General features: G+C 40.0%; 5 protein-coding genes across 11 annotated transcripts in view; 2 read left to right on the top strand and 3 right to left on the bottom strand.

Moving 5' to 3' along the window:
* Window positions 1-544: 544 nt before the first annotated feature.
* On the bottom strand, window positions 545-2548 carry Or2 (odorant receptor 2). The gene is made up of 5 exons (NM_001190500.1): window positions 1713-2548; window positions 1085-1184; window positions 902-1012; window positions 678-836; window positions 545-601 (listed from the first exon to the last, which is right to left on the bottom strand). The coding sequence occupies exons 1-5, from the start codon at window positions 2546-2548 to the stop codon at window positions 545-547; spliced, it is 1263 nt and encodes a 420-aa protein (NP_001177429.1).
* Window positions 2549-2560: 12 nt separating this feature from the next.
* LOC100119691 (aquaporin AQPAe.a-like) lies at window positions 2561-4823 on the top strand. 3 transcript variants are annotated; one of them, XM_031927595.1, is made up of 7 exons: window positions 2561-2652; window positions 2712-2948; window positions 3373-3548; window positions 3602-3745; window positions 3827-4060; window positions 4358-4438; window positions 4520-4823. In XM_031927595.1, exons 3-7 carry the CDS (start codon window positions 3387-3389, stop codon window positions 4715-4717), a joined length of 819 nt encoding a protein of 272 aa, XP_031783455.1. In that variant the 5' UTR covers window positions 2561-2652; window positions 2712-2948; window positions 3373-3386; the 3' UTR covers window positions 4718-4823. The 3 variants fall into 3 exon arrangements, with proteins under 3 accessions (XP_031783455.1, XP_031783454.1, XP_001603421.1); XM_031927594.1 differs by having other exon boundaries at window positions 2595-2948; XM_001603371.6 differs by lacking the exons at window positions 2561-2652; window positions 2712-2948 and adding an exon at window positions 3004-3300.
* Window positions 4824-6568: 1745 nt separating this feature from the next.
* On the bottom strand, window positions 6569-9449 carry LOC100216459 (uncharacterized). The gene is given in 4 exon segments (NM_001142439.1): window positions 6569-7366; window positions 7443-7703; window positions 7788-8042; window positions 9163-9449. Coding segments are annotated over 3 exon segments (702 nt in total). The 5' UTR covers window positions 7988-8042; window positions 9163-9449; the 3' UTR covers window positions 6569-7125.
* Window positions 9450-9464: 15 nt separating this feature from the next.
* Window positions 9465-12041, top strand: LOC100119615 (BRCA1-associated protein). Its single transcript, XM_001603304.6, has 6 exons — window positions 9465-9782; window positions 9987-10305; window positions 10375-10564; window positions 10639-10957; window positions 11049-11473; window positions 11551-12041. Exons 1-6 carry the CDS (start codon window positions 9704-9706, stop codon window positions 11920-11922), a joined length of 1704 nt encoding a protein of 567 aa, XP_001603354.2. The 5' UTR covers window positions 9465-9703; the 3' UTR covers window positions 11923-12041.
* Window positions 12042-12115: 74 nt separating this feature from the next.
* The window catches only part of LOC100119575 (teneurin-a), a 74023-nt gene continuing 66052 nt past the window's right edge, over window positions 12116-20086 (bottom strand). For all 5 annotated transcript variants that reach the window (XM_016984235.3, XM_016984236.3, XM_008205261.4 and 2 more), the window contains 2 exons: window positions 19896-20079; window positions 12116-19720 (listed from right to left, as the gene is read on the bottom strand). In XM_016984235.3, the coding sequence (XP_016839724.1) occupies window positions 18759-19720; window positions 19896-20079 (1146 nt within the window). In that variant the 3' untranslated portion in view covers window positions 12116-18758. The remainder of the gene's footprint in view (window positions 19721-19895; window positions 20080-20086) is intronic.

Genomic DNA, 20086 nt, shown 5'->3' with positions numbered 1-20086 from the left:
TGTTTACGAACTTTGCTGTATACGATATTATTATGGAATCGTAGGAGATAATAGTGCAGCAAGTTTGTTTTAGCGAGCGGAGATATATTAAATAAGTTGTAGAAATATATACTGCTGAGAGTTTCTATTTGTTATTTATAAAATTAGTACCTAACCGGGTATATTATACTTTCTATCTTCTAGACTGAAGGGATGGATTTCAAAGTTGCTCTTCGATCATAGAGAAAAAGCGTAGCCTTCGATAATTCCACAAACTTTGCCAAGGAAGTATGAAGGCTGTGTATAGAAAATGATTTCCTATCATTAAAGAAACAAAAGACAATGTATAAAGGGGTAATGTGTATTGCGCCAAAGTTCGATGGGGACAGGGGAAGTTTTACCGCTGCAATAAAAGTTGTGTCTTTCGCTCAACTTTGAAAAAGTAAACGAACTAAAGCCAGAATAATATGCATCTTGAAATAGCATTATAGAAGCTGTTATTTAAAAAAATTACGAATACATACTGATTATTTTCAATAATACAACAAACAACAGCCGAAGCAATTTACGTGATTTCTAGCGTTCGAAGGAAATTCAAGTATGCCATTGATGTTTTTGCCACCTGTAATGTAAAATATAATGATAATGAAAATGAAATGATAGATCACGATTGCATTTGGGACCTGCAAAACCCTTACATCACAGAATCCCTGAAGTGACAAGTCGAAGAGTTTCCCTGCTGTCAGTCTTGTAGGTTGATTAGCTCTCGCCATGACAAACTTCAGATCTTTCATGATAAATTCATTTGGTAAGTCGACCCATTGCATGGAGTAAGCAGAAAATCCAATCGCCTCGCTCTAAAAAGGCAATGTTACAGCAGCACTTGGATTTTTTTCTTATTTAAAAAAAAAACGAATTTTACCTGTTCTTTGACTTTGTCGCCGACATACGATAGAATAAATACGTTTACAAAGATCGATGTCATTAGCATGATGTAGGTCACCATACCCAAATATTCTCTGTCTTCTAGATCCTACGTATGGTCATTTTTAAATAATGAAAATGCTCTATGAACAGAATTGTCGTGAATCATAAAGTTTTTTACCTGCAAAATACCATATTCCAAAAAACAAATAATTATCGTGCAGCCACCCATCTCGGACAGCATTACTATGTTTAATGCATTCTCCATGGTTTCAGCATACCTAATAAAATAAAGCCCCAGAAGTAGACAATGGACGGGTAAGTTAAATATTTATGTAAATTCAAGTGTCTTATAGCTCTGTTTGTGAAAGTAATGCAAACGCTATAAAACACTAGGGGCTTGCAGTTTGAAAAAATCAATAACACCCGCATAAGGCTGGCAGTCACCTCAACAAAGTTCAACATCAGATCAGGCCAGTTGATTAAATATCTATGTCTGAATTTTTTTAACGACTGTTGACAACAATAGCGTGTAATTTCAGGTGGGAATTGAATTTGTCCTATCTCGAAGTGCCGACGGAATCGAGAAAAGCAAACGCTCCTGATTCGAAGGACGAGCAATTTCTGAAATTCACGATAAGCAGCTTGGAGAAGGATGAAAACTGAAAACCAGACCTTCCATACCTCTATCAGGCGCCGGTCTGACACACAGGGGTTCCTAGCTTTGAAACTGTACACGTACAACATAAGCTCCTACGTCGACGACGACTTCGAACTAGTTTAATTTACAAATGAATAAGCATCCTTACTGTATAGCTTTCACGTGAAAGTCGATGAGTTCGCTCAATTTTTTCCCCAGCTCCGGGCTGATTTTGCTCTTATCGTACTTCATACCCCTCAGCAGTTTCTCCGCCCGATTACTCGTCACCTCGAACAGACAGCAGCAGTGCATGACAACGCAAGCGATGAGGCTGTAGACGCCGGTGTTAGTCGAGAGGATGATACTGCTTATGAGGATCTGGGTGACGAAGACGATCTCGTAAAGCGGCGAGTCCTCGACGATGAAGAAGACGTACTCGCTGGGATAGGGCAGCGGAATCATGGTCGTGTTGTCGGACCTCAAGACTCTGGGCTGCAGCAGAGGCATGATGATGTGATAGGGCAAAGCTCCGCCGTAAGACAGTCCCAGATAGGCCGTGGTGAAGAACCTGCCGATCTTGGCGTTCTTCAGCATGATCTGTCGGTCCTCCTCGGACTCGACCACCCTGTAGTCGTTCTCCATGATCTCGAGGCAGTAGCGGATGTCCTGCTTGTTCAAGATCAGCGTCCAGAACTTGAGGACCGCCAGCGAGCTGAAGACCTGCGCGGCGATGATCTTCATGAGCTTGCGCAGGTCCTCGGCTTTGAACCATGTCCAGATGAAGTGGGGCGTCAGCAGGAACAGCATCAGGCAGAAGATCAGGCAGACGCGGATGTAGATTATGGCGTTGCTGAGGGTACTGTTGTCCCCGTAACGGGGCCAGATGCCGATGGGCATGAGAAGTGTCTTGGCGACGCGCACTACGTACTCCGTGTCGGCCAGGTACTGCTCGTTGACGTAGGCCAACGGCGCTTTCTCGAGCTTCGGGCTGACTTTCGACGTCATCCTGCTGTATACGTACTATGGATGGCAGTAAATCCCATAGGACGAGTCTCCGCACAGCTTTTGTGCTTTATTTCGGAACGTGTTATTACGGAAAATCGTAGAAGGTAAGTTTCGCATGAATAAGAGATGAGTAAATCATTATCGATGTCATCGTGCGGTAAAGGGGTGTAGCCAGCGTTGCACAGGCGCAGTAGGCTCTCGAGACGGCGATACTTCTCTGATACTCCAATAGCCCAGCGACATCCTTCGATACAGCATGTGCGTTTCACCCACACGGATCATCGAAATTCTCCGAGCCGAGAATGCGAGGAATCAATCGGCGCAATCGACGTTGCGTCAGGCGATGCGCGAACTTGTTGAAAAGGCTGCTCAAGGTTCCAACAGTTTCAGAAAAAACTAGGTAATACCGATCGTCGAGATACTATACGCAGCCGATAACGAGATTGCCGGGGGAAAAATCGGCATAGCACACTGATTTCGAATCGCACTCGCGGCGACGGCTATTGCTCGAAAAATGCTCGAATAATAGGAAAAAAGGAGATAACGATCCGCGCACGGTAGCCGCGGCGAGCCGGATAGATAATGCACGATCGCGATTTTTACAAACGATCTTTTTTATCCATACCGAGCACCATTCGAATGTTGGTTTACAGTGATCATGATGCGTAAAACGTAACCTGCCTCTCGCCGCCGTTGTGCGATTCGATTCAATAACGATCTTTCCGCGAAAATGAGTGCCGGTAACAAAAAGCGTAAGTCGATCGCAGAGTTAAAGAGGAGAAATCGTATACGAGTAATAATGAAAGTGTATGTCATGCACACAGTCGAGCCGTGGAAGATGCAGGAGGGCACCTCGACGATGTTCCTGGCCGAAGTGGTGGGCACGAGCATTCTCATATTCATCGGCTGCATGGGCTGCATCGGAACAATGGGACCCGCACCCCCGCCACCCATGCAGATGGCTTTCACCTTCGGCCTGACAGTCAACCTCATTATCATGGTACGTATGCGTGTCTTTTAATAATCGCACCTTTCTAACGAGCACCTTGACAGACCTTCGGTCACGTTAGCGGAGCCCACCTGAATCCGGCGGTGACCCTCGGCGCCGTGATGATCGGGCTGAAATCGATTCCCACAGGCGTCGTCTACTGCGCGGCTCAGTTCATCGGCGCGACGATCGGCTACGGTCTGATCAAGGTATACTATATACAGAGAGCGAGGTTATAGCGAGAAACAAAACTTCATTTTACAAAGTAATTCGATGCATGCGAAATGAAGATAGTGACGCCGGCCCTGCTGATGAACGACGGCAATCCAAGTTCGGAGACGCCTCTGTGCGTGACGGCGATCCACCCGGAGGTGAGCGTCGTCCAGGCGCTGCTCATCGAGATCCTCTGCACGTCGCTGATACTCCTCGGCGCCTGCGCCACCTGGGACCCGAGGTGCGCCCATACCACCGACTCGACCGCCCTGAGGTTCGGCTTGTCCGTGGCCGCTATTTCCTTTGCAGCGGTAAGCTACTTATAAACGAGATTTCGCCTTCTCTCTCTCTCTCTCTCTCTCTCAAAGGCCCTTTGACGCCCTGTCAACCCTCGAACTTTCCAAGCGGACAGACCTATACCTATATATATATATATATATAAATACTGCTGCAGAGACGGCTTTCGTTTCTTTGCGCTACTCTCTGCGCCGTATGCCTCTGTATACACGTAACTGCGTTACAACTTTTTGAGTAAATCGCGAGTTCTCTTTGTGCTGTTATCATTATTGCTATTGTATAAAAATAACTCATTATCCGCGCTGTTTCAGAGCCCGTACACGGGCTGCAGCATGAACCCGGCGAGAACGTTCGGGCCTGCTCTGTGGCACGGAGCTTGGAAGCATCAATGGGTGAGAGATGAAAAAAGATTTAAAGCTCCTTTTAACATTTCAAAAGTATGTAGAGACGACGCGGTTATAAAAAATTTCCAGGTCTACTGGCTCGGACCTATGGTGGGAGCGGCCCTCGGCACCTCGGCGTATCAAGTTTTATTTTCCCCTAAGGAAGCGCAAAGTACCAGCGTCAGCGTCGAGACGACGAACAGCGAGGAGAGGGATTACGAATCCTACAAAATGACCGAACTGCAGGTCAATACTACTGCCGAGCCTGAGAATCTGGCTATCGAGTAGAATATGCATTACGCTGTATGACCAAGAGCGCGATTTCGTTTCTGTACAGGAATATTAGTTGTAAATAGATTTTTTTTTTTTTTTAATAAAATTCACGATAAAGTTACGTCCCTGGCTTACGTAAAACAAGCGGATACACGACAAAAAAAATTACCATCAGCATAAAACCATCGGATTACCATATAAACATCCAGCGAACCGTATAAATCGAGGGCTAATGGCAAAGCCGTGAACGTTAATGAACATCGAAGTTTTGCGCGGCTATATGCAAATCGAATCCGTTATACATATATCTGGAAAGAAATCGGCCCATATAATCGCTGACGTAATTGCAGGGGGGGGGGGGAATTAACGCTCGTTTAAACTTTTACACAGATAGAGCGCCTCGACGCGACTGCGGCTCTCTCGAGTGCGTGTGTGTGTTCAAGTACTCGGCTCGACGAATTTAACGAGCGATAGATCGATCGGAGTGCATAACTATGCCAATTATCATTTCCACGTTACGTCGCGGTCGCACTTGACACATCTCTCCCCAACGAACGACTATAATCACCGCCGGTAGTTCGATCGTACCGCTGAATAATTCGCGCGTCGGGCAAAAAATATCGGGAATAAATAACGCGCGCGGCTGATTGCACTGTTGACTCGGCAATTTAAATGCTGATAAAATGTATTAGTGCAGTGTCACACAGTATATTCGCGCTCGAGAGCGAGATCCGGTGATAAATGGATTATACGCGACTACTTCGTTGGACTTTTATTTATTTACGACTCGACGCGCTCGTTATTATCGAGCGAATAATTTTAACGTACTAAAATCAATTTTTATATGCGCACACGAGTACACGAGGTATATCTGTTTCGCATGTACCGTTAGATCATTTCAAAGCGGCAAAATAATCAGCCGACTGCCCGCAATTAGAAGAAAGTGCGGATTTATACGAGCTTGAAAGTTGAGGCACGGCAACATTTTGTTTATATACATGGCGCTGCTGCTGGTCTCGACGCGACAAGCATCATGATTATAATCTACGGATCTCCCGAGTTTCTATATCGTCGAGTAAACGAGTAGCTTCGATCGTGTATGATGAACGCGCGACAGAACTTTCCCGCGCAGTGTAATTATATAGTTCGTACTCCACTACCAGACGAGGGAAGTTGAATTACATTCCTTGAAATGTAACGAATTTCCTGATTATTTGCTGTCGCGGCGCTATTTTAATTATAAAACAGCGAAGCTATTCGAACGGACCTCGTTTAGGTGAAATTTACGACCATTTGTCTTTTTGGATTAAAAAAATAGAGAGCTATTCAATTGAAATGAAAAGTCGAACGATAAAAATGAAAAATGAACGTATACGGAGTATGCAATCAGCAGCGTGATTTATGTAAGGCCTGCATTTCTATTTTTCAAAACTTGAACGATTTTCATAATTTGTTGGAAAAAAAAAATGATAAAAATTTCATAAGAGTCCGAGACTATTCATCGAGTACTTGTTATTTCAATGGCTTATCGGCGTCGCATGCATAAACCATGTTCCGCGTCTCGCCGAGTCGAGATTCGGAGGGGGTCGTGAGACTTGTCTAAAAGGGAAACACTCCGGGCGATTGTTCTATCTTGGGCACGAGGTGCGGTCGCATTGTGATACATTGCATTAATTTATTGTTTTATATCGCACGCAAGCCTAACACCAATCATTTCTTGAGAACGTTCACATTACACGCATTAACGTTCAATAAACAGTTGTGCAGCCTCATTTTACAATCGTTTGTAAGAACTCGAAAGTACTTGTAGCTCGATGCAGAGTTGGTAATTGAACGTTGCTGTGGTTTTTAGAGAGTGAGCAGAGATTGATTGTTTGAAACGTTTTTATTAAAATTATTTTTCATCCTCATAACGTTTCGCTCCCTATTTATAATAAAATCTTAATAGTCATTACACTTTTATTATAACTAAACAAAAGTTAGTTTTTGGAATGTCATTGGTTTTCATAGCATAGTACCAAAAAGGTTGGAAAACTGAATTTTAACGGTCGCTGTATAAAAATCGTACAAAATATTTCACCTATGTGCGTTCTTTAGCTAAATAGTAAAATTGAAAATTTTCTAAACTATACAAAATTTAAATTTGCTCAACTCCGCGAACCATAAAAATCCTATAAAATATCGCATGTATAAAAGATGTTTGCATTGAATACGCCTATATAAATATTGCACTGTTATATAAATCCCATTAAAAAATTAACATAGCTGCCGCCATAAAGACGTTAAAGCATTCATGGATAGATCTATTTGATAACTTAGTTATGAAACGTGTTAGAAATTCTCTTATTATACAATATTGTATAAAAACGCGTAAATACGTTAAAAATCTATTCGAAAAGTGATAGTTACATAATAATACTGACTTAAACAATAAGATTTGATCCCTTGTTAGGGTTGAACTTTTCTGGCACTGTCACTGGTTTGGCAAAGATCGACGCTAATTTGCCGTGCAAAAATTTAAGGCACTCAGGAAGTTCCGTATTTTCGACCAATTGTTCAAAAAACGGCCTCTTGAAAAGTCTCTTGGCCTCGGCACGTTGTTCCGGCGTGACAACGCGATCGTCTAGATGCACGAGGCGCGGGAACCACGAGATGACAAATAACCTTTTAAAAAATGAACAATGAAAAAAAAATCTAGTTGACTTATTTTTCGATGTAATGAAAGAATAATCACACACACCTGTACTGGAGATAATCATAGAAAGTTCCACCATTGAAGTAGCTGGGAGCTGCCTTATTTCCCATGAGACTCAGATATTGCAGATTGGGCAAACTAGCATATAAATTCTTTAAAAAGGGAAATAAATCTTCGACTTTATTATTGTTCAGCCAGAGGAGCTGCAATTTTGGCATGTGAGGAAAAATCGTGAAAGCATCAATGTTGTTATGATCCAAATTTAAGGAAGTCAGATTTTCAAATTCAGCCAGGAAGTGCAAATTTCTGCAAAGAATAGTTCATCGGTGTTACAGATGAAATTTAATTAAAAATAATCAGTTAAAATAGTATGAAATTTTTTGCAACAACCTGCCAAAGTGATTGTGACTAATATCCAAGGTATGAACAGTGTTTCCATAGTTTTCAGTGATGTTATATGGCATGTAAAAAAGATTTTCAAATGCCAATGACAAAGATTCCTGACTATTCTGCGATGTAGTACTAGAGAATAATTGTTTAGGATGCCTTGAGTGAGTGTCTAGAAAAACAAGCTTTCCTAGAGAGGTCATGGTGAACTCTTCTACTTCTTCTGCTTCGTCTAATTGCAGTTCATCGTAGTCCAACCTAAGTATAAAAAAAAGGATCTTCGTGGTAATAAAATACTGATCCTCTTATCAACACATATTACACTAAATTTATGGTTTTTGAGGACTATGTTGAGCTGTGTTATTGATAAAGTGGTTGCACACAATGAAGTATACATTAATATATTTTATTCTGTTAATTTTCCTTTTTACTTTTATAGCAGCAATAAATTTCTTGCATGAATAAAGGTAATTTATAACCTTGAGTTCTTGTAAATAAAAAATAATGACCAATTTTTAACAATAAATAAGTGTTAAAATTGTTAAATTTATCTCAGTAGACTAAAGTTATCAAATGTGTACGCACAAAAGAATAGTGATGAAACATTTTAGTTTACATTGTAAAGAGATTATTTTTTATAAGACTACCTTATCACACAACTCTTGATCATTGTAATTACTTACATGCTATATGCTGATTAATGTCAGTAACCTTTGACAGTAATAACAATTACTGCAGCAAACTGCACCATAGGGCAAGTAGTTGAATTTTTTATAAAAAGTTGACACTCTTACAAGTTAAACTCTAATAATGCAACTAAACCACTAGTATCCATTCTTTAAAAGTGATGTAAAAACTGAATATATTAAAATTGATCTTAAAACTGCTTGAGCAAAGTAATTATTAATTTACGTCAATCGGTCGTGCGTGTTATAACAAAGTTCTTATCTCTAGTAACTGATTGCAAAGACTCAACAATAAGAAAACAGAAGAAAGTCTAAATGAGCGTCACATAAAAGACTTCAAAATGATGAGTTTTATTTTTACGAATAACGTCAGCTGTTTCGACGCAAAAAATTGTTCCAAAATTAATTGCCCAATATACCGTGCGTAGCAGATAAACGCGTACTGAGAAAAAGCTATTCGTAGGAATTCGTAAGAAATCTTATCTGCTCGCGATAACGAAAAGAAATTGTAGAATTTGAGGTTAGAATTAACGTTATATAACTTGTAGGGCAGTTCTCGAAAATGTTTATACAAATCTCGCTAATCCACCAAACGCAAAAGGTGCATTACAAGTCATAAAAAAAGGTCATGGTCACGAGAAAATGCATACTGGCTCGTCAAACAGGTGTTTGTTTACATCGCAACAACTCACCGTCTTCTCCTGCATCCTTTTCCTTCCTGGCATGGGAGGAGCTCGTGTCTCCGTGTTTTCTTCACATCACGCACTCCAAACTAAAGATTCAATAGGAGAATCGCAACGAAATTAGTCCCTTTAAATTTCAAAAGAAAGCTACATTCCGCCAAAAGCAATGTCCCTCTGACGAAAATCGGTTCGTATCTTCGCTCCTTTTCGAGAATTACACCAGTGCGCCTGCACCCGCAGATGACCGGCCCACGGGGGCAACATATGATCCTACTACGACATCCGTAGATTCGACTGGACGCTTTCGGCATCTGGCGGCCGAAGCCCGAGTCACGCTACGACAACATATTATATGCGCCAGTGTAAAGTGTTGTCAGTGCAGCCAGAACGCGAGATCGCTACGATTTTGCATAATTTTGCAATCGTTGAGAAACAAAGACAAGAGATAAACATACAGGGCAGTTGGGAAAATGAAAAAATTTCGTTCAAAAATAACGGGAAATGATTTTTGATATCGTCTCGTCTCGCCGAGCAAGAATTCTAGTATGTGATGTCTTCTCCTGAAATTCTGGTATCACTTTGTGTTATTCGCATTGAGATAAGTGATTTTGACCTTCCTGAGGACGCAAGTAAGATCTCTTTCTTTGTATGCTTTGTTCTTGTAACCTCAATTTCTTTTGATTTCCCCTAATCAATGCTTTGTTATGGTCTATTTGCGATACTGATTTTTGTATGAGTCACATTATCAATTTCATGCATTGTAGCAGTTTCATATTTACGTTGGTTCTTGAGTAATTGCAATATCGATCATTCATATGCACACACATTTTCAGGCGCCATGGATAAGAATGCGAGAAAAATGAGGGGGTCCCGGGAACCACGAAATATAACAATAGAAACTTACACCGATCGTAATGAAAGACCTTTACCACTGTTACCACAATCTCAAAGTTCTCGGCAATCCAGTAAATCTCAATCCACTTCAAGAGAAAATTCAGAAGAAAAGTCATGTGTACCTACTGTAGCTTCAACTGCAAATATGGACAGCGTTGGAGCTGCTGCTTGCAATACAGCATCAGATCAGATTAATTTCATTTCAGGCAATCCTTATGTAGAGGTTACCAAGGGTATTTTACATCTCTTTAAAGAAAAGTAAGTTTGTTTTCCAATATGCACGCTATCTAATTGTTCATATTGTAACATCTTTTATCTAAATTACAGTTCTCTCACTGAAATGCAGTCAGCTGCCAATCGAAGTCACACAATCTGCATACTGTCAGTACCAGCAACCATGACTTGTCATGATTTAATGACTTTTACAGCTGCGTGTCATCAAGATATTCAGTATTTCAGAATTATCAGAGATGGAAATCCCAATCAATACATGACACTGATTACTTTCCGCTCATCGGTAAATTTCTTCTTTAACTAATTCAGTTTATCATAAGTATTATAGATCAGTAAATGAACATTGATTTCTCGCAGACTGCTGCTTTTGAGTTTTATGAAACATTCAACGGAGCTCCCTACAACTCATTAGAACCAGAAGTTGTTTGTCATATGGTGTTTGTCTCACGAGTTGAAACAGCTGACAATGGCTTGCCCTTATCAGGGCATACAGAACTACCATCTTGTCCAGTTTGTTTAGAGAAAATGGATGAAAGTGTTGATGGAATACTAACAATATTATGTAATCATACTTTTCATGCCGAGTGTCTGGTTAAATGGGGTGACACATCCTGCCCAGTCTGTCGGTATGCTCAAACTCCGGAACCTGTTGCAGACAGTCATTGTATGGAATGTGGTATGCTTTAATTTCATTATTTCATATAGTATTAAGGAGCCCATAATGTAGAAAAAACGATACTTATAGAATTGTATTACTTGAAAAATAGTTGCAGAGACCAGCAATGAAGCCCTGTGGATTTGCTTAATTTGTGGGCATATTGGTTGTGGCAGATATGATCAAAGTCATGCCTTTGAGCACTACCGAGATACGCATCATTGTTATGCGATGGAGCTGGGAAATAATCGAGTTTGGGACTATGTTGGTGATCACTGGGTCGATCGCTTATTACAAAATAAAGACGGCAAAATGGTGGAAGGAGGCCAGGAGCCTACAAAAGGAGAAAGAGCATCTGTTGATGAGAAAGTCGATTCAGTCCAATTAGAATTCACGTATTTATTAACATCGCAACTCGAGACACAGCGTGAGTATTTTGAAGAGAAGCTTGCTAAAATAGAACAACGTACTTGTGCTGAAACAACGGAGCTTCGAGAAAAAGTAGAACACCTCACCGAGGAAAATTCCAAGATTAAGGTAAATTTATAATAAAGCTTTGAATTAAATTTTGTTGATCGCTACTGATTGAATACAACTCTAATTTAATATTTCAGAATCAACTGACTGCTCTAACACGAGAAAAGCAATCGATAGAAAAGAAGCTGCAAAATTCAAATGCAAAATTAACGCAAGCTCAGTCCCAGTTGTCAGAGGAAAAGGAACTAAGACAAGCTCTTCAACATAATCAAACTTCTTGGCAGATTAAACACAAACAACTGCAAGATGAGATGAACGAATTCAAAGAAAAGAAAGAAGTTGAAACGACCGACTTGAAAGAGCAAATACGGGATCTCATGTTTTTCTTGGAAGCGCAGAAACAAATCGAAAATTCAGCCGACCGAGAGGAGATAGCATCGGGTCGCATTGTCGTCGGGCCGGGCTCGACTACGCCAAAGAGCAAAAGTAAAAAGGACAAAAAGCATTGATGGATCTCCTCGTAACGCGAGCCCCTTGTAAAATAACTTTATACTTTTAAGACCTCTGTAAGATAGTAGTTTTTTATCGTGCTGAAAAAATAAAAAAACAGATACTTAACTTTTATATTAGTCATGCAGCGTTTTTTTCTTGCAAAACTTTCAAAAATAAACAAAGTACAGGAATGAAAGAGTAAAGACAGGCTTAACGTTTTTCCGTTTTTATTATCATATATAGATCATATATTTTTTTTGAAAACACTTAATATAATGTACTTATAATTATATCGTAAATTGTTGGACATGCTGGTTGGGTCAAGAGTCGTGACTCTGTACGTGGAGCTTCCCAGTGTTTCATTTGTTTTATTAGTTTTTTTTTCTTTAATTTAAACTTCTCAAATATGAAAAATTCGAAAGTCCATAATTCAAAAGTCTTCCTAAATATTTTCCTCCAAATCGTGACTACATATTTTTTTCTCTCTATTTAAACCGCCTTTTATAATCCGCGCGAGATACAATCGAAAGAGGCAATTGAAAATTCGTTCCTTTACATATTTTTTTTTCTTTCTCTCTCTCTCTCTCTCTCTTTTTCTCACTTATAATAATAAACGCGTTGCGTACAAGTGTATCTGTGTAGTCGCGATTTAGAAATGAAAATGTGCGATCAATTAGCCGGTCGTGCGTTATTTTTTAATCTCATCGCAAGTAGTGTATAGTAATCTCTCTGTCGCGCGCACGAATCGCCGATCGATTCATTGATCGCCCATCTAATTAGCATTATACCGAAAGCATCGTACTCGTCTCCACGCCGCAGCAATCAAGTGTAATTCTTCGTACTTCCCTTCGTCACTCGCTCTCTTCGCGTTTTTTTTTCTACGAGTGTAATATTGACATCTGTATTAGCTTGACGAGCTCGCAATCACAAAATCTTCGCACTGCGCTATATACTGTCTCAGGTTTATTTCTCCGATGCACACCCGATTTTCCCTCGCTTGCTCGATCTCGCGCTCGCACTGAAAATTTTTGCGAAATTTATAGCGATCGACTTTGTCAATTATTTCGCGGTTGATGGGCTCTGTTAAAAAATTTAATCGGTGACTATCATAAGCAACTATATATCCCGTTGGTACACAACTCGCGCGAGCGTCAATCAACAGAATAATCATACTCTTACTGTATTATAAATGGAATAATTTTTAATTATAAGCGTATGCAGAGTTATAATATCGTGTGTGTGATAGGTATGTGCGTGAAATCAGCGAAACCAATAAGTCCATAAGAAGAATCATACCGAGTCTCTTGGTTTCGGTTTTCCCTTTCTTTTTTTTTTTGTTCGTTTTATAAAAATAGCAAAAACACGACATACGAAAAATAGCGACGACGATTTATCTTTCCTCTCGCGAATAAGTAATCCTCGTCCACCACTTTTACAGCAAATAATAATTAACGCTTTAACACAGTCAGCTTTTCGTTTTCGATGACACAAAATAATTATGTACTTTATAGCTCTAAATTCTTTTCTCCTCTACTATAGACTAAAACGCTTATCGATTAATCGTATATCACCTAGATACGTCAATCTCCGATCTACAAATAAACAATAACATAATAAACTTTCAGTAAATTTCAATTTCGAACAGCACAGAGTTATAAGTGTATGTATAGCAAAATTTACTCAAAGTTTTCGCAAAAAGACAGCCGAAAAGAATTTCGAGTGTGTTTAAGGATGATCGCGGTAACAACAAGAAGCGGCGATATTACAAAGGTCCTGGTAGAAACGAAAATCATAATGCGATTCCATTCAACGAGTCGTCATCGAGTATAGCTTTACGACATATAACAAACACATTGCATTCAGTTTTCCCTTTTTCCTCAAAATTACCAACACAGAGCGACAATATTGGTCTGCGGAACTCACTCTCTCATTCGCTCAGCACTAATCTCAAATATTTCTTACGTGGTCACACATCGTAATTATCTTTAGTTTATTTTTAATTTCCATTTTTTCCCATATATTATAAGATTCTTTGCCTTTTTTCCTATAATTCGTTCGTGTAAGGGGTGAAGGAATATGGGGGATAATCCACGGGGCGCAGCATCCTTGATAAATGAATTTGTTTACTTCATGATTACTTTTTTTTTTTGTTAATCATTTTGTGTCAGGCAAGTTTTTTTTCCATTCAAGTACAGATATATTCAGTACGTCATAGCAAACATCGGTGACTATTTACAATAAATACAGTCAATTAGATATCATTATATATAAATAAAATATATGTATATGTATATGTCATGTCGTATGTCGTATCGTTAGTGTTTTTTTTTTCATATTTATTTTAGGTTTCATTACAGCAACACGTGACACAGTAAACAATTAGATCAGCGGCGTAAAATAGCGTATGTTCTACCAAGGTAGTGGTCGTGGCTATATTAACGATAGCGGGTTGTGGCTGCTGAGAAACTCTCTTTCTCATCTTTCTTTCTCTATTTTCCGCGCACTCCGGCTCTTTTTCCACTTCTCTTTTTTCGCTTTCTATCCCGGAACCTTGTGCTTTCTCTGCCTTAGGCTCACTCGTTCCTTTTTTTCTCGCTCACCCGTCATACCCTCCCTGTGTTTTACATTTTTTTTCCTCCGTTATTTATCATCAGCTCCTGTATAATATGCCTTCGATATAGTTTCCTCCTCCGACGCGTCCTACTCACTCTCGTTTTTACCTCCTTTTTCCGGCTATTAGATTATAAATACTTAATTACACTTTGATTTGCGTCTCAATCGAGTGCACTTGATGTGTATCTAGCTGCGTCCAAGCACACTCTCTTATACCTTGATATTAAAGATTTTTCCTGCTTACTTGTGGCTTTTACTTTAGTTTACGTTACGTTTTTTTTTTTTATTTTCATTTCGCGGTAGTAAAAAGCTGGCGTAAAAAAAGTTCTTGCCGAAAGCGCGCGACACTTTGCCATCGCGTTTCTTTTGTTATACGATAAAGCACCACGAGGAAGAGTTATTATGTGTGTAGGTGAGTTATTATTATTATTATTTTTATTTACGACGAGCTCACGACAAAGTGCCGCGCCTATTTAATTTATTATTCGGTGTGCGATAGTGATGTGTACATGTCGAGCGTGTGTCATCTGCGATTTTTTTTACTTTAACGAGTACGAGATTTTATCCCTTAAATTCTTGATTTCTACTAGTAGGAGATTCTTAGAGCGTTCGCGCCTTTATATACTTTGACTTTAAATTCTACGTTTGCGATGAAATCGGGGAACGGATTCGCTCTTCCGTGGAATAATAGTATATAATGAGATGACTCGATCTATTGAAAACTATCTCAGTAGAAACAGACGGTTCCGTGAGTGGTAGAGTTCACTTTTGAAGATTTACATATTTTTTTCTCTCTCTTCTTATATACGCGAGACATTTTACAAGTGCCTTTAGTTGAAAACGTTATCTCACTTCATGGTCGCGACGCTATGTTGGCCACCGATTTACAATCAGTTGGCAACGCTTTATACCTTACTTATAGTTGAATAACTCGAATATATGTTACACAAATATGCTGCTGTTTAAAAGTAAACTCGCCGTACTTCGATACTTTAATCTATTGATGCGAAGCTTATTAGAAATTTATAAAAATAATTACTTTTAAAGAGTACGCTAGAAAGGAATTGATGTTGTTTATTTTTTTTGCTTTATATAACTACAGTAGAGATGCGTGTTATGAAAATCGAGAGTTACAAAATTTTACTTATTTATAGAAATTGCAGAAAGAAGCGGTACGAGTTTTTCCATAAAAAATCGAATCCGACCCCAGCTATGCGAAACAATGCTATGACCATCTGTCTTCCTTGTAACAAAAGGAAAGAGAGCGACAATTTGTTCATCGTGGAAGTCAAAAAAGCAACCGAATTTTCCTTGTATATCTTCGTTATTTGTTTTACTTCGTTTCACTTTTATTTCATAGATTTTCCCTTTTCACGCGCGTTAAATTCTATTTTTATAATCTGATTCTTTTCTTTCTTTTTCATATTATTTTTATTAAAAAATAGTCGATTCAATCAAGTGTCGCGCGAGTACGCGACAGTATGTCGTGTGTACATTTTGTTTTCTTTCTTAAAGTTTTCTCTCTTTACCCCCCTGCGCTGATCTCTCGTTTTATTTATAAAGTTACAATAATGTTTTTTTTTTCGTTCTTTACTTTTTAATATTATATATACGTAATAAGGTGTGACGGTGCGTGTTTAGATGATCACGACTCAAAACTGTCGCTCAATCGGAAGAAGCCAGCCGTTGAGCTACAGAATGGAATTAGTGTCAGTCTCAACACTCTCGAAGTTTTTTTTTCCTTTTTCTTTACCTTTATCGTTAATCGTTATTTTTAATTTTTTAATCCTCTTTTCTTCAAAAGATATTTGTTTATTTCAAAGCTCGCTCACGCGTCTAGTCTTAACGATTCATTTTTTTTTTTATACATCTAGTAGCAATTTTTATCTAAACCAGACAGTAATATCGTTGTTCACTATCTAGCCGTAAGGACGCCACTATTTTTTTATTTTTAATAATAATTAATCTCTTTTTCTCGCGCTTACTTCTTATTTATTTCATGCACACACACCGTTTGTTACGCTTCTATACTTTTTAACTCAATGTTCTCACTCTCGCTAATTCTTCAGCAGCAAACGCACTTGCATTTAATAAAACTAATAATTTGCAAAAAGGTTTCTTAATATTTCGGTACTTGGGTTTGCACAGCGAACGAATATTCGAGAGGCGGACGCAGATGCGAAGTTGAAACTCATAAGTTTCATTTACGTTAATTTATATCTGTATCTGTTTTATTGTTCTTAAGTGAGTTGTCGGTAATAAAAAATACGTAAATTGAATTTTTTTAATGTTTTGTACTTTGACAATAAATTGAAATAAATGTACACCTGATATTATTTTTTTTACAAAGAAATGACATTGTTTTCATACATATATGGCACGTGGAAGAACTAAAAGATTTATATCTTATAAAAAATTGAGAAGCTGAATCGTAATTGACATGAGATATGACGTCTTATCATGGACGATTCAGTCGTTAAAAAAATGTGATTTTATTTGTAAAAAGGACGTTATAAATAAAAGCGTATCGCATAAACATCAAAAACGCTCAGATAAATCGCTCCACTTTTTTCATAAAAAATATTAATTGCTATACGATAACTAATAAAAAATATACACTTTTCCTAGATATCTCTATAATTACATATACATTTAATTCGACTTTCGTTCGTTTTTCGTGTATGTGTACGTGTCTCGTGTAACTTCGCTCCCTATGACCGAAAAAAGCCAAATATAATAACATACATAATTCGCATCATATATAATATATGTATAATAATCGGATAATCGCCGGATGAACGAACTTACAATGTGTCCAGCTTCGAAAACTGCATGCGTCGTCCCGTTTTGACAGCCAATTATCATAATAAAATACTCCGACTTCCTCGGATATATACTCAATATACCCATAGTAAGCACAGTTACGTTACGTGTATTATACGTCATTCTTATATAGACAATTAACGAGTTTTTCTTTAACTATATATATATATATATATATATTTATATATATAATGATGAATCAGTCACTCTATCCGTCGCAGTCTCGCTCGCTCACATTCGCTCTTCTTTTTCAATATCATGCATAGTTGAAGTTTTTTTTTATTTTTATTTTCTCACGGCAAAATACTCGAACGTGGACGCTATGACAGTGCTAGGGTACATAACACACTCGCTGTTTTACAATTTTATATTCTCTCTATCTCTCTCTCTCTCTCTCTCTCTCTCTCTCTCTCTCTCTCTCTCTCTCTCTCTCTCGCTCTTTCACTCTCCATTAAAAAATACCTCTCGTGCCTCTCCCCTCCCATTGCACCACGTAAAAGCACCACGAAAAAATCGCTCACACACGGTCCAGCAGCCCCAAAATGTCTGTCACAGCTTTCAGAGAAAGATAGAATACCACGCGCGACATCCACGAATCAATGATGGATAGCGCAGCAGCAGAATCTTGTTTCAAGATGATCCGTGTGTCGCGCATAATACGATGCGAAAAACTCTCGCTCTGTGTGTGCGTGGGCAGCTATCGTTTTTCAAACGAAATCAACCTTCTCGACAGAGGAATTCTTTTCGCATCGAATGCGCATGCAGTCGTTCGAATCCACCATACACCCACATTTGCGCGAGCTTCTCCAATTAAAGCTATGTATTGACTAGGTTCATTCTCCACAGTATATGCCACTCGCGCATACCTCGTGTGTGTATTATCTTTCTCCGGCACCGCGACAACTGGTCGGTCCCACGAGAGCTGAGATCCATAGCTCCGCTAATCTCTCGGCAGTCTCTTGCACTCAGGCAGTCGCGCTCTCATCCTTTAGAGTTCGAAGCGATAGTTTTGTTTTCCTTTTAATAAGTATAGTTACTAATGGCGAGTATTGAAATAAATATCTAAATCTCAATCGGCCGGTATCCGCGGCGCTTTTCCCATGCGTCGTCCGAGTCCCAGTGCTCTTATCTCTCTCCGGCACAATTTCTCGAAAATTATCAGCTTTTCTCGTAATTTACTCATCAAATCCCTGCGTCGTGTGTGCGTGCGCGCGCATTCCGTGCTTCCCACGCACTTGGCCGTATATAACATTCAATATACGATAGCGCGCGATACGCGCGCATAATATGTACAGCCACATGTACCATTAAACCGTTAGTATTTGGCATCTTTCAAAATAAACAAATAGACTTTGGTATAAAATTTCTTTATGTTTGATAAGGTCCGTTTTTTCCAGTCGTTTCATTCCAATGCCTCCTAACAGAACTTGTCGAGCCACCAGATGTTGCAGGCCGAGTTCACTCTCCTCCGGCGACGCTTCTTGCCGCTGCTCGGCTCGCTGGGCTTCTTGACGAACCTCACGTTGTATGGGTCCTCGGCGAGCTCCGGGTACAGCTGCGAGTCGTGCACGTACTCGCCTTCGTAGTTCGAGGCCATGCCCATCTTGATGATCTCCTCCTGCTCGGTCGCTGTCCACTCGATGCTCGTCGGCGTATTGGCTTTCAAAGCCTCACGCTCTCGATGCCAGGCCTTACGTACCGCGCTAACTTTCGCGTGGTGTAGCAGCCGCTGGCGCTCCTTTTCGGCAGTGGCCCCATAGCGCAGGTTGATCACGTAGCTCAGCCCGTGGATCTTTACGTCAGTGAAGCTGCTGCCGCTACCGTTCGAGTTTTCGTGGAAGGTCGTGTTGTACTGGCCACCGAGTCGCTTGAGCTGGCCCTGGTCCTCCTGAGCACGCCATTTCTCCTCCTTAACAAAGTAGAACGCGTCCTGCTGAGAGCTATGCACGACGAAGGTGAACGGTAGGAAGTACGACTCGTTGAAGACTGTCGTGAAGACATCCTTGTAAATGGGGTTGGCCGAGGGCACGGATGAGACGACGGCCTGGCCGTTCTTGGTGCGCGACACGAGGATTCCCTTGCTGAAAGGTGGGTCCGAAGCGGCGCCTAACCTGTCAGGGATAAGCTCCGAGTTGTCCTTCTTGAGAGCAGAACGCGGTGGCGCGGACAGGCCGACTGCATCGCTGGAATGACGCTGGTAGATGTAAGCGAGGAAGCCAGACTGAACTCCAAGGTTCGTCACGCGCTTTTTCTTGCCGAAGATCGAGGTACCGGGGTCGAGGGACGGCGGCACCAGACTACTGGGTAGGCTGTTAGGGAAGAGCTGGGGCGCGAGGCTCTTCAAATCGTAGCCGAGATTCGCCAGCCAGCTCGTATGGTCTGAAACGAGAAAATTGTGAATTTTTAATTTGACTTTGTAGAAATGGATGCTGCTATATATAGAGCAGAAAATACTCGTTTTTGATTACTTCATGATTTAAATACAGCAGCGTTATTTGAAGGATACTTCATTTCCTGTGTAAATTAATATGTTATTAAATTGCAGATAACTTACCCGTAGGAAGATTATTCTTGGAGGAACGTCGAACATCAATAGGATCGTTTCCATTGAAGCGGTAAAGGTGCAGATGCGTGGGCGTTTGCAGCCTGTCGAGGACATTTTCCCAAAGTGGTGACATCCATTGTCCGATTAGCGGATCATAAACTTTGCCATTTGGCATGTGAACTAATGACGTTATCTGTCGA

The sequence above is a fragment of the Nasonia vitripennis genome, chromosome 3 (assembly GCF_009193385.2).
Source record: "Nasonia vitripennis strain AsymCx chromosome 3, Nvit_psr_1.1, whole genome shotgun sequence".
Taxonomy (NCBI): Eukaryota; Metazoa; Arthropoda; class Insecta; order Hymenoptera; family Pteromalidae; genus Nasonia; species Nasonia vitripennis.
This window is presented reverse-complemented; position numbering and strand designations above follow the sequence as displayed.

Excerpts from the sequence above, each read along its gene's own strand:
- Or2 (NM_001190500.1), bottom strand. The coding sequence starts at position 2,548 with ATGACGTCGAAAGTCAGCCCGAAGCTCGAGAAAGCGCCGTTGGCCTAC. Across the intron at positions 1,185-1,712 it reads TTTCACGTGAAAGCTATACA|GTATGCTGAAACCATGGAGA; the intron begins GTAAGGATGCTT and ends TTATTTTATTAG. Across the intron at positions 837-901 it reads GCGACAAAGTCAAAGAACAG|AGCGAGGCGATTGGATTTTC; the intron begins GTAAAATTCGTT and ends TTGCCTTTTTAG.
- LOC100119691 (XM_001603371.6), top strand. The coding sequence starts at position 3,279 with ATGAGTGCCGGTAACAAAAAGC. Across the intron at positions 3,301-3,372 it reads GAGTGCCGGTAACAAAAAGC|TCGAGCCGTGGAAGATGCAG; the intron begins GTAAGTCGATCG and ends TCATGCACACAG. Across the intron at positions 4,061-4,357 it reads CCGCTATTTCCTTTGCAGCG|AGCCCGTACACGGGCTGCAG; the intron begins GTAAGCTACTTA and ends GCGCTGTTTCAG.
- LOC100119615 (XM_001603304.6), top strand. The coding sequence starts at position 9,704 with ATGTCTTCTCCTGAAATTCTGGTATCACTTTGTGTTATTCGCATTGAG. Across the intron at positions 9,783-9,986 it reads TGACCTTCCTGAGGACGCAA|GCGCCATGGATAAGAATGCG; the intron begins GTAAGATCTCTT and ends ACACATTTTCAG. Across the intron at positions 10,306-10,374 it reads TTACATCTCTTTAAAGAAAA|TTCTCTCACTGAAATGCAGT; the intron begins GTAAGTTTGTTT and ends TCTAAATTACAG.